Genomic DNA, 13,786 nt, shown 5'->3' on the forward strand with positions numbered 1-13,786 from the left:
ATACCGATCAGGAAGGAGACGCGTTCTGTCTCCTAGAGATGAACGTACTTTGGTGCGAAAAGTACAAATCAATCCCAGAACAACAGCAAAGGACCTTGTGAAGATGCTGGAGGAAATAGGTACAAAAGTATCTATATCCACAGTAAAACGAGTCCCATATCGGCATAACCTGAAAGGCCACTCAGCAAGGAAGAAGCCACTGCTCCAAAACCGCCATAAAAAAGCCAGATTGCGGTTTGCAACTGCACATGGGGACAAATATCGTACTTTTTGGTGAAATGTCCTCTGATGAAACAAAAATAAAACAGTTTGGCCATAAAGACCATCGTTATGTTTGAAGGAAAAAGGGGGAGGCTAGCCGAAGAACACCATTCCAACCGTGAAGCACAGGGGTGGCAGCATAATTTTGTGGGGGTGCTTTGCTGTAGAGGGACTGGTGCACTTCAGAAAATAGATGGCATCATGAGAGTAGAAAATTATGTGGATATATTGAAGCAACATCTCAAGGCATCAGTCAGGAAGTTAAAGCTTGGTTGCAAATGGGTCTTCCAAATGGACAATGACCCCAAGTATACTTCCAAAGGTGTGGCAAAATGGCTTAAGGACAACAAAGTCAAGGTATTGGAGTGGCCATCACAAAGCCCTGACATCAATCGTATAGAAAATGTGTGGGCAGAACTGAAAAAGCTTGTGCGAGCAAGGAGGCCTACAAACCTGACTCAGTTACACCAGCTCTGTCAGGAGGAATGGGCCAAAATTCACCCAACTTATTGTGGGAAGCTTGTGGAAGGCTAAACGTTTGACCTAAGTTAAACAATTTAAACGCAATGCTACCAAATACTAATTGAGTGTATGTAAACGTCTGACCCACTGGGGAATGTGATGAAAGAAATAAAAGCTGAAATAAATCATTCTCTCTACTATTATTCTGACATTTCAGATTCTTAAAATAAAGTGGTGATCCTAACTGACCTAAGGCAGGGAATTTTTACTAGGATTAAATGTTTAAATTTATTTTCGGCTAAGGTGTATGTAAACTTCCGATTTCAACTGTAAGTACTGTAGTAGGGTTGAATATTTTCCTGGTATTTTACAAATGTTACAACCTGAAAGTAAATCACTTTTCTCTCAGGTAAATCGGTATTTCCCGCCAAAACGGGAAGTGTCTTTCAAAAGAATTATAGAGCATACAAATATGTCTGGATTTGATTAGAGCTTTGATCAGGATGAAAAAATTAAACCATGATGCTACCTGAGCCTGATGAGTCATGTATTAAATAAAAATTGTATGATCCCTAGATAAATGACATTTAATGAGCCCAAGCCTAAAAAAGCCCAAATGATTGTGCCATTGTCCAATACATATAACCTATGATATAGGCTATGACATTACGCACAACAGAAAAACATAACAGCTCATAGATGTAGCTAGCTACAGTATATGAGCTCTTGGGTAAATAAATTAAACTAGCTCCAGTAGGCTAATCATTTTGAGTGTGAACTGTATTACCCTACTGTATTGTATTATACTGTATTATATGGGCTGGAATTACGCACATCATTCAAGCCATGATAAAGCAGAAGAGAACATGCAAATGTGGTGCAGCAAATGCGGTCTACAAAGTTACAAGTATAAGCTAGTGAATTTGATTTTAATTTTGAAATATAATAGAGCCTATTTGTATAATTAGTAGGCTGACGCATATATACCTTTCATAATATTTCCCATAATGTTATTAGCCTACCTCCTCTTTCTTTCTCTATTGTTGCTTCATTCCTTCCTCTCTTTCAACGGTTAAATGAAACAAGTTTTGTTGTACTTATCTTCATCATTCTAATGACATGCTTCAATAATATAGGACTTGAATTAGATGCAGAAGGCTTTCACTTCTCTTCATGAAGATTGAATGATTATCGGTCTGAATAAATAACTGCTTTAGCCTACCACCATCCCTCATTCCCTCTTCTTTCAAACTACCTGTGAGTTCTATTAGCTTCTGTATTTAACATTTAGCAAACAAGAGCTTGCATCCCTCTTCAAATAGTCTATTGGTATAAGAAATGCCCAAAATATTATGTCCAGCAAGCTATTCTAGTCTAGTTTTTCCTGCATGGAACTCCAAGAGCTAAGTAGCGTTTTTTTAAGGAGAGGCCATTGAAGCACAGGTGCTTGCGTATTGCGGCAAGAGACAGAGTTAAGAGTTAGAAGCTTATGATGCATAACCCATCATTCATTAACTAAATATAAGGCTAATACTGCATTGAATGTATTACTTGAAAGAGGGAAGCTAGGACATCTATATACAGTGCCTTGCGAAAGTATTCGGCCCCCTTGAACTTTGCGACCTTTTGCCACATTTCAGGCTTCAAACATAAAGATATAAAACTGTATTTTTTTGTGAAGAATCAACAACAAGTGGGACACAATCATCAAGTGGAACGACATTTATTGGATATTTCAAACTTTTTTAACAAATCAAAAACTGAAAAATTGGGCGTGCAAAATTATTCAGCCCCTTTACTTTCAGTGCAGCAAACTCTCTCCAGAAGTTCAGTGAGGATCTCTGAATGATCCAATGTTGACCTAAATGACTAATGATGATAAATACAATCCACCTGTGTGTAATCAAGTCTCCGTATAAATGCACCTGCACTGTGATAGTCTCAGAGGTCCGTTAAAAGCGCAGAGAGCATCATGAAGAACAAGGAACACACCAGGCATGTCCGAGATACTGTTGTGAAGAAGTTTAAAGCCGGATTTGGATACAAAAAGATTTCCCAAGCTTTAAACATCCCAAGGAGCACTGTGCAAGCGATAATATTGAAATGGAAGGAGTATCAGACCACTGCAAATCTACCAAGACCTGGCCGTCCCTCTAAACTTTCAGCTCATACAAGGAGAAGACTGATCAGAGATGCAGTCAAGAGGCCCATGACAACTCTGGATGAACTGCAGAGATCTACAGCTGAGGTGGGAGACTCTGTCCATAGGACAACAATCAGTCGTATATTGCACAAATCTGGCCTTTATGGAAGAGTGGCAAGAAGAAAGCCATTTCTTAAAGATATCCATAAAAAGTGTTGTTTAAAGTTTGCCACAAGCCACCTGGGAGACACACCAAACATGTGGAAGAAGGTGCTCTGGTCAGATGAAACCAAAATTGAACTTTTTGGCAACAATGCAAAACGTTATGTTTGGCGTAAAAGCAACACAGCTGAACACACCATCCCCACTGTCAAACATGGTGGTGGCAGCATCATGGTTTGGGCCTGCTTTTCTTCAGCAGGGACAGGGAAGATGGTTAAAATTGATGGGAAGATGGATGGAGCCAAATACAGGACCATTCTGGAATAAAACCTGATGGAGTCTGCAAAAGACCTGAGACTGGGACGGAGATTTGTCTTCCAACAAGACAATGATCCAAAACATAAAGCAAAATCTACAATGGAATGGTTCAAAAATAAACATATCAAGGTGTTAGAATGGCCAAGTCAAAGTCCAGACCTGAATCCAATCGAGAATCTGTGGAAAGAACTGAAAACTGCTGTTCACAAATGCTCTCCATCCAACCTCACTGAGCTCAAGCTGTTTTGCAAGGAGGAATGGGAAAAAATGTCAGTCTCTCGATGTGCAAAACTGATAGAGACATACCCCAAGCGACTTACAGCTGTAATCGCAGCAAAAGGTGGCGCTACAAAGTATTAACTTAAGGGGGCTGAATAATTTTGCACGCCCAATTTTTCTGTTTTTGATTTGTTAAAAAAGTTTGAAATATCCAATAAATGTCGTTCCACTTCATGATTGTGTCCCACTTGTTGTTGATTCTTCACAAAAAAATACAGTTTTATATCTTTATGTTTGAAGCCTGAAATGTGGCAAAAGGACGCAAAGTTCAAGGGGGCCGAATACTTTCGCAAGGCACTGTATAAGGCTATATATCAATCTAGAGCAGGATTAAACATTTTGGATGCAATTTGAATGGAGTTGATCGAGAGAGAGAGAAAGACTGCGAGAGAGTGCTCGCGCGTGCACTGATTTAAAGCAAGATATTCTAGTGACAGGCTGTTGTAAAACTCTGGAGCTGCAATTAAAAAACTAGATGACCCCAGAAAGCCAGATGGAGATGGGTAAATTAGACGTTCAGTCTTTATATTACTGTAGCATAGGCTATGTTGCAGCAAATGTAGGCCTACCTGTCACAAGAAAAACAGTTACCATGATGAGGAAATAGGTATACATGCATTGTGAAGTGCGCTCCATACTGAGATGGGCTGTCTGTCCCCACCCTGAGCGTTGATTCATCATGCGGAGGCCGTAGAGAAGCCAGATTTAGACACTGCATATAATTTAACTGTTCCATTTCATGCCATGTTCGTATAAATAATTTATTATAATTTACCGGTTTCTTGCAGTTATTTATCCTTGGAAAAGCGAGTGGTTTTGGGCAGTAAATTCTGGGTAAAGCTTGGTTACTGGGATTTCAACCCTATACATTCAACCCTACACTGTAGTATACATACAGATGGAAGTTGAATTCTTATTTAGTTCTAGAAGTTTCAGTAGATCATTAGCCTACTGCATGTACTTTTATGGGAGTGAGTGACCCCTTACCTCCACCACCCCCTTCCTTCCCCTTTAACATTTTAGTTCTTGCGTTCCATGATGAAAAGATCTGGTCCAACATAATTCCCCCCCCACAACAACAGCCAATTAACAATGTGAGGGCCGCTGTACGGTGCTGTTGGCAGGAGTGTGTCTTGCCACTGTGTAATGTCTTTAATTGTACAAGGTTAATGCATGGCAGACAAGGGGCTGCATCTCAAAATGGCACCCTGGTCAAAAGTAGAGCACTAATGTGTCATTTGAGATGCAGATACCCAGCAGCCACCACACCTCATTACCACAATCCAATATATCACCACTGCAATGGCATATCTTCATTAAATAGGTCTTCATTAATTATGGTTGTGAAATGTGGATTTATATATTTTTTTATAGATTGAGAAGGGATGTATCTTTTCAAAGTCCACAGTATCATTATAATATTTAACCTTGATGTATACTTGTTCTAGTCTTCAGGGCCTTATTAATATGAAAAGTGTTGACCAATTAAAACCGATCATAATGGGAATAAAATTGGTTCAATCACTGGGTGTACTCATTTGATCTCATTTTGATGTTGTGATTTGACATACGGTTTATGATGCTTTATGTCTGTCTGTTCTGTTGCAGAAAGGTTAACAAGTGCTACCGGGGAAGGTCTTGTCCTATAATAGTCCACTGCAGGCAAGTATAAACAGTATTGTACCTCAGTAGAGGAAGTCAATTATGTAATCACAGAATGCCATATGTCTAAGGTGGGTCTTACATCTATGATTATAACACCCCTCTCTCTCAGAGTCATACTATTATGCATAGATCTATTATGCATAGATCTACTGTGTTTTCCTTTCATATATATGCTCCAAACCACAGTTCCCAAAAATAGATCAACCCTGAAACCTGAAATAAATGGTTGGAATATAGTTTATACACTGAACAAAAATGTAAACACAAAATGAAAAGTGTTGGTCCCATGTTTCATGAGCTGAAATAAAAGATCCCAGAAATGTTCCATACGCACAAAAAACATATTTCTCTCACATTTTGTGCACAAATTTGTTTACATCCCTGTTCGTGAGCATTTCTCCTTTGTCAAGATAATCCATCCACCTGACAGGTGTGGCATATCAGGAAGCTGTTTAAACAGCATGATCATTACACAGGTGCACCTTGTGCTGGGGACAATAAAAGGCCACTCTAATATGTGCAGTTTTGTAACGCAACACAATGCCACAGATGTCTCAAGTTTTGAGAGAGCATGCAATTGGAATGCTGACTGCAGGAATGTCCACCAGAGCTGTTGCCAGATAATTTAATGTTCATTTCTCTATAAGCCACTTCCAATGTCAATTTAGATCATTTGGCAGTACGTCCAACCGGCCTCAAACCGAAGACTACGTGTAACCACGCCAGCCCAGGACCTCCACATCCAGCTTCTTCACCTGCGGGATCGTCAAGGACCAGCCACCTGGACAGCTGATGAAACTGTGGGTTTGCACAACTGAAGAATTTCTGCACAAACTGTCAGGAACCGTCTCAGGGAAGCTCAGCTGCGTGCTCGTCGTCCTCACCAGGGTCTTGACCTGACTGCAGTTCGGCGTATTAACCGACTTCAGTGGGAAAATGCTCACCTTCATTGGCCACTGGCACGCTGGAGAAATGTGCTCTTCGCGGATGAATCCTGGTTTTAACTGTAATGGGCACATGGCAGACAGCCTGTATGGCGTTGTGTGGGTGAGCAGATTGCTGATGTCAATGTTGTGAACAGTGTGCCTCATGGTGGTGGTAGGGTTATGGTATGGGCAGGCATAAGCTACAAACAACGAATACAATTGCATTTTATCATTGGCAATTTGAATGATGAGATACCGTGACAAGATCCTGAGGCCCATTGTCGTGTAATTTATCCACCTCCATCACCTCATGTTTCAGCGTGATAATACACGGCCCCATGTCGCAAGGATCAGTACACAATTCCAGGAAGCTGAAAATATCCCAGTTCTTCCATGGCCTGCATACTCAACAGACATGTCACCCATTGAGGATGCTCTGGATTGACGAGTACAACAGCGTGTTCCAGTTCCCGCTAATATCCAGCAACTTTGCACAGCCATTGACAACATTCTACAGGCCACAATCAACAGCCTGATCAACTCTATGCAAAGGAGATGTGTTGCGCTGCATGAGGCAATGGTAGTCACACCAGATACTGACTGGTTTTCTGATCCACGCCCTACCTTTTTTAAAGGTATCTGTGAACAGTCATGTGAAATCCATAGATTAGGGCCTAAATAAAGTATACGAGTTAACTGATTTCCTTATATGAACTGTAACTCAGTAAAATGTTTGATATTGTTGTATGTTGAGTTTATATTTTTGTTCAGTGTAGTTTAAAGCTTGTGTTTTCAGTTTTCATATAACCAATAGCACAAGCAACAACATTAGCATAGCTATAGCCTAGTAGACTATACAGAGGCACCTTGCAGATAAATCACAGGTCTCTATCTCAGCTCAGATCAGTTTAGCTCAGCTTTGAGTGGCTAGCCAGTCGAGGCCAGGCAGGCAAACAAACATCTTAAAATGTGTTTTCTGTGGCCCAGGGCTTTGTCCTCAGCCTTATCTTTGATCAGTTCATAATGACCCGTGCTAGGCGTTGCTAGGTATCGATACATACTGCAAACTGCAGACCTCAGATCCCAGACATAGATAGCAGTATTGCCCCGGAGTCCCTGTCTACGTTCCAAATGGCACCCTAGTCTATTCATAGTGGTACTATACCAGGCCCTAGTCAAAAGTTCTGCACTACAAAGGGATAAGGGGGCATTTGAGAAGCACATCCTGTATACTGTAGCGGGATTGTGCCCAATTATCTCTGCCTAGTTTGTTCAGATACACAACGGTGTGTTTACTGTGTGTGTATCTACACGTCTCGTGCTTTTTTAAGGGGATTTGGTGTCTTTTCTTTTTCTTTTACAGCACCAACACCAGATTTAGAAATGAAAAGACATAGATTAAAATAGTACTGCATCTCTATTCATCAAACTAAATGTTCAGTTTACCCCCTATTTTTTCTACATGTACGGAGTGTTTTTGTTAGTTTTTCACCAGCAATTTTAATCAAATAAATGTACTCTTCTTTGCATCATATTGCAGCTTTGCCACTTTTGAGAATGGTTTACTATTCCTGTTATTAAATTGAAACCCCAGAACAACCTTTTTATACAAAAATCATCATGGTTTGATGTCGTTCAGCCTCTCAAAATAGCGCTAGTAATTTTATATGCTTGGAATATTAAACCCTCCTCTATGTTGTCACTTGTTAAAAACAGCTCACATTTTTATAAGCTGATACAATATCAAACAACAAAAAATTGCATTCAAAATTAACAATTAATTTAGGGCAATAAGTAATAATTGTATTGACCAAAACGATAACACATTGAAATAGTCTTGTGTCTTTTAAGTCATGCCAATGACACCCCATCTCTCTCTCTGTCTCTCCTTCTCTCTCTCTGTCTCTCCTTCTCTCTCTCTGTCTCTCCTTCTCTCTCTCTCTTGCAGCAACGGCGCCGGGAGGAGTGGAACATACATTCTGATTGACATGGTTCTCAATAAGATGGCTAAAGGTGGGAGTCAGACAGCTTTTCTTTTCTCCTTACGCATGTTAAGCAGCATCGCCATGTCAACGTTAAAGCCATACTTTTTCAGCTGTCGGACTTTAAAAGAATTAGAGGGTGACTGGCTCGGGTGCAGCTTCCCTGAATTAATGATCGATGGGAGAGAAAAAAATATGGAGATATATATCAGTGTTCCTTTTCACATTGATGATTTCAGATGTAAATGTAGTTTAAGAATTCCTATTCTGGCAATTTATGTCAAGCAAATTGTAAATTTGTTCATGCAGATAAATTCATCCTCTTTATTGGAATTTAATGCCATTTCTTTTCAGCAAACAGTATACCTAATTGTGTTCATGTAGTCTCGCATGCACATTTGTTGAAATGTGTTCTTCCATTCAAATTGAAAGCACCTTACACCAATTGCTTCAGCATGGCATTCACACACACGCACGCATTTGTTCTTGACCTATTCTCCCCTTGGTTTGTCGTGGTATTGTGTGTGTGTGTGTGTGTGTGTGTGTGTGTGTGTGTGTGTGTGTGTGTGTGTGTGTGTGTGTGTGTGTGTGTGTGTGTGTGTGTGTTCACCCATGCATTTACATTTGTGTGTATTAGGCATGTCAATCTCCTGACCGGTGCTGTGGCACTGGCCTTAATGAAAGATCAAAGGCCAAAGCAGGCATCTTAGGCCTGCTGAGAGAGGCTTTTCCCAGGCTGTCACACTGTGAGGCAGCCCAAAGGCTTTTTTCTCTGTGCCGGGGAGGAATCTGTGCCCGGCCAGTTAGGGTTAGGGTCCTCTTTGTCTGTCTCCTGAGAAGCAGGAGGCCCAGGTTCCCTCAGCCTGATCAAAGACCTGTATGCCCTTGGACACAAAATCACTCTCCTCTCTTTTTTTTTTACCCTCTTTACCTTTCTCCCAAGGAATGAATTGTAAATTCGGAGGCTGAGAATTATGCCTTTTTTTTTACTTACTACCAAAGCCTCTTCTTTTTTTCTCCTGCTGTAGTGTTCGCTCTAACTTAAGAATCGGCAGCACAAGTGCAGGAGCTTTCAGCCCGGGGTCCAGCTGCTAGCCACAGCTCTGTCTCTTTCAGCCCGGGGTCCAGCTGCTAGCCACGGCTCTGTCTCTTTCACAACTCCCATAAGGACTTGGGGCTTTCTCTTGTTTCTTCTCAGAGCTCCCCTCCTTGAAGGGAACTTGCGAGGGAAACTCAAATGAGCCATTTATACTGTTCCTCCACAGTCTGGTTTATTACAACCAGCACAATAGCCTGGCTGTTGAGTCCTAGAAAATGAAGAACTTATTAGTGTGGTGCTCGTAGAACTGTGCAAGCGCCATTCTTGGGTGGGAGGAATAGACTTGAGTTACTCTATTGTAACTGTAGAGTAAAAACTGTCATTGAAAGAGAATGGCTTGAATAAGCTATTCTTGCTTATTCATTTTTTGATTTGTAAAACAAAGTTTGCTCTTTTGATACACAGGAAATATTTTCTGAGGAAAGTGTGGGAGTGGTTGATGTAGTTAGCTTTTTCCATTTTCCTCACCACTCCTCATTAATGTAATTTTGTTGTGTTTGTCTCCCTCGTTCTGTTACTTATTTATTTTCTCCAAAGGTTTCACAGTAGGCCTTCAGCGCCAGACAGGCGATCATGTAGTCTGCCCCCAACTCAAGGGCCTCAGATAGCCGTCTTCTTTGTGATCACAGCCGTGTTTGGTCGACAGGGGAGCATAGATCAGTGCCAACTGGGCATTGGGTCTGAGGGCAGGGCCAGCTGCCAGGCTGACTGGGCACTGGTGCTGCAGGGACAGGGAAGAGAGGCTTCTCCACTCTGCTTGCCCAGTATCCAACACATCTAGCTATTCACCTGGGTGGTAGCTTGCCAAGTAGGCAGGCAGAAATACAGACAGGCAAATAGGCAGGCAGACAGACACTCACCATCCCTCTCTGCTTGAGACTACGACAGCCTATGGGGCACCTTGGTTAGCTCACAAAGCAACAGGGGGGACAGGGCTTTGGTCAAAACTAATTCTTATTTGAAGTGTTTATTTTATTTTATCCTAGAATAATCCCTCTGATTCCTGTATCTTACATTTTGTGGTTTTACAAATACCTTTGCAAACATTCTCTTTCCCCACCCTCTCATTTTCATCTAGGCAACTAAAACAATCGGAGCCTTGTTTGTAGCATCTGTGTGGATATGGGATGAATGTAATAATTTTCAGTCGCTGTATGGCGGAGGTTCCAAAGGGAGCGAGTAAAAAGGAGATTGACAGACGCTGCCTGGATTATCTCCTGGCTTTGAACTCTGTCCAATTTGTTGTTGGTGTTGTGTTGCAGGTGCTAAGGAGATTGATATTGCTGCCACCCTAGAGCACTTGAGGGATCAGCGGCCGGCTATGGTCCAGACAAAGGTAATGTCCTCACCTCTGCTGGGAACTCTAATGGACTGTGATTTCTGAAAGGAGATGGAGGGAGGGTATGAAATGGGCTAGCTAGTTAGCGGTGTGCACTAGTAGCGTTCACATTTTCAAAGCCTTTGATTTAGTGCAGTGCAAGGTTTGTAGTGGGTGTATGGTGCTTCCCAAATAATTTTACAGAGAGAGAGAAAACTGGCAGGCTCAGTTAGTTGTCTTGCGATAGGTAACACAGGTCCACTCTGTGTCCTCAAGAAATGTGGAGCTTTTATGTCTGTTTCATGAGGCAGAGCTCTCTCTCCAGAGTATCAGCTCAAATGAGACCCAAGTTATTCCCCAACACTAAACACAAAGAATTAACAATATGTGATCTGGTCAGACAATCGACAGCCAGTTTGGAAACATCAATCATAGTGTGGATTCCCTGAGAATTATTAGATTGGTCCAGCAGTCACATCGATCCATTCTTTATTAAACCATGTATCCTCAATGAGTGACTCATCTTTTCACTATTATTGGTGATGAGAAAATGTTTTATTAGTATAAGTCTTGCTTTCTTCAATATCGTATAAGCTTATTGTATATAGTTTGATTTCATTAGTTAAGGGTTCTACATACATTGTAAATGTTTGTCATTTGTTTCGTTAGTAAGCGCTACATTTGTACTCCCCCTAGTCCTTGCTTATTGAATAACTTCTGTATCAAGTGACCAATCGCAGTGAAGTCATTGTTTTCTAGACTTCTTTCACATGATTCTCTATAGCTCTATAGCTGCTTTGTAAGTCTGATCTGTGTCTATTTCTGTATTGCAATTCATCTGGAAAGAACATTGGCATTAACTCTACAATGACTCTCTCCCCTCACTCTCTCCCCCTCCCCCACTCTCTCGCTCTCCCCCTTCCTCTATCTCTCTCTCCCTCTCCTCCCTCTCTTACTCCACCTCAGGAGCAGTTTGAGTTTGCATTGACAGCTGTTGCGGAGGAGGTGAACGCCATACTCAAAGCTCTTCCACAGTGAGAGGTTTACCCATTACCAAGCCTCAGCAGACCTCCCCAGGGACCTCCCTCCTGTTCTCCTTCTCTCGCCCACGCTTTCTTTCCCCCACTCCTTCTCTCCACCTCTCTGTCTTTGTGGATGTTGTGCGAGAGAGCATGACCTGATCTTAGTCGTGTATTAAAATAAAAAATATATATTGTGAACCTATGGAGCTTATTTCCAAACAGACAATTTAGTGCATCAAGACTTTTACTGATTGAAAAACATGTTTAAATTACTAGAATATATCAATGACAGAAATATTGTTTTTGTGTGTGTGTAAATTATTATGTTGGTCACAACATCTGTATCATATGGCATATTTAAGTTGAATATTTGTTTTTACTTTGATCCTATTATGCGGTGTACTAAATCATACCATGTAATGTATATTAAAAGGAAAACTGCTTAATTAGGTCAAGTGAACACTGATAACAATGATGCTGATGTTAATTCTAGTTACCATAGTGATAATTGCACCAAGCAATATGTGTTTCTTCAGCTTGTCCAGACCTGGACAAATAATTGTATGTTGTGGACATCGATTGTGAGTAAACTTAACTAATGTCAGTAAACTAAACTAGCTAATGCCTGCCTCAAGTAAAGCAGTTCTATGAATTGGTGTACTGTATGTACAATGAAAACGATATTGTCATTTTGTAAATAAAGCAGTTCATCTAATCTAGGGTCTGGATTCAATCCGTATCGCCAAAGTATCACAGAAGATCTGGGTTCAAATGTGAAGGTCATTTCTAATTTAGTCGACATATCCAGCGTTTACCGTGAATGCAGTTTTACCGTGAATGCAGCCTCCGCAACCGCGGGAACATTGCCTTTCATTTTCAATCATGCTATAAAGTGGATCATCAGTGCTACGGATTGAATAAAGCCCTAGATGTACATGTAGCATCAATGGCTTAAGTGTGAATATAAGCTGCCACTGGATGTCCCTGTGTCTTATTAACAACTGAGTCCATATCTGCGTTCCAAATGGCAACCCTTTCCTTATATACAATAGATAACTTCTTTTGACCAGAGCTCTGGTCAAAACAAGTGCACTATGTAGGGAATAGGTTGCCATTTTGGATGCTGACCAGGCAGGTTTGTCTGCACTACAGGAGTACTGTCAGCTAAATAATAATAATATATGCCATTTAGCAGACACTTGTATCCTGTACAGTCACGCGGGCCTACAGCTCTACCCCAACACTTTCTGCTTTGACTAGACTCATGCCATTAGATCACAAAATCTTGGGTCAAGCTTTCATGTTTGTCCATTGGATTCTGTTTTTTGTACACCCACTATTTTCTGAATTGCAGATGATATGACCTGTTTTTTTTAGCATACACTCACACATGGCTTTTTGAAACTATTATTCCCCAAATGTATCTTCTTCAGCCTCAAAATATATCATGTCACCATGACGAAAGCCAAGGATATGATTTACTATTTACTTTGACAAGCCAAGGATATATCATCATGCCATTTGAGACATTCATTTCTGAAGAATAGTAGTGCAAGTACAGAGGGGAAGATAGTGGATTGTTATATTACATATTGGCATAAACTTATTTTACCTATCACGGCTGTGCTTCCAAAATGGCACCTGATTCCCTTTCTATTACACTTCTTTTCCTTTGGTCCCTGGTCAAAGTAGTGCACTATAAAGGGGATAGGGTGCCATTTGGAAGACATTCAGAGTTAAAGCGGGCCATGTTATGTGTCCCATACTGTAACCACTGCAAAAAGCTTTCAACTAATTTTTTGCAAGAGATGGCTGGTTTGACCATTGATTTGTATATATATGATTATTAAAAAAACAACAGAAAATATTTTGTTCTATCAGTGAAGATAAACTATTGTGAATAAAGTCCCATTATTGATGGCGTGTTGTATTGCAACCTTGTACTCCCAGATGTTGTTCTTCTTTCCACCACACTATCTGCTGGGCAGTACGTATTTATTTTTTGCATTGTCTGATTAGGCAAGGAACCTCTATAAAGACCTGATCCTATTTCCCAATACCTCTAAAATGGTCTCAAAGAATCCTTAGTTTCTTTCTAAAATTCTAAGTTTCCTTCTGGTTCAAAGGTTCTTTCTTCTTTTCTTCTGAA

General features: G+C 40.8%; 1 protein-coding gene across 1 annotated transcript in view; it reads left to right on the plus strand.

Annotated features, from left to right (window-relative positions):
• LOC139376045 (receptor-type tyrosine-protein phosphatase N2-like) overlaps positions 1-13,580 on the plus strand; it is a 144,579-nt gene extending 130,999 nt beyond the window's left edge. The window contains exons 22-25 of the mRNA XM_071118167.1: positions 5,234-5,287; positions 8,165-8,229; positions 10,560-10,633; positions 11,582-13,580. Of these exons, the coding sequence (XP_070974268.1) occupies positions 5,234-5,287; positions 8,165-8,229; positions 10,560-10,633; positions 11,582-11,653 (265 nt within the window). The 3' untranslated portion in view covers positions 11,654-13,580. The remainder of the gene's footprint in view (positions 1-5,233; positions 5,288-8,164; positions 8,230-10,559; positions 10,634-11,581) is intronic.
• Positions 13,581-13,786: the final 206 nt, after the last annotated feature.

This window comes from Oncorhynchus clarkii, chromosome 20 (assembly GCF_045791955.1).
Source record: "Oncorhynchus clarkii lewisi isolate Uvic-CL-2024 chromosome 20, UVic_Ocla_1.0, whole genome shotgun sequence".
NCBI lineage: Eukaryota > Metazoa > Chordata > Actinopteri > Salmoniformes > Salmonidae > Oncorhynchus > Oncorhynchus clarkii.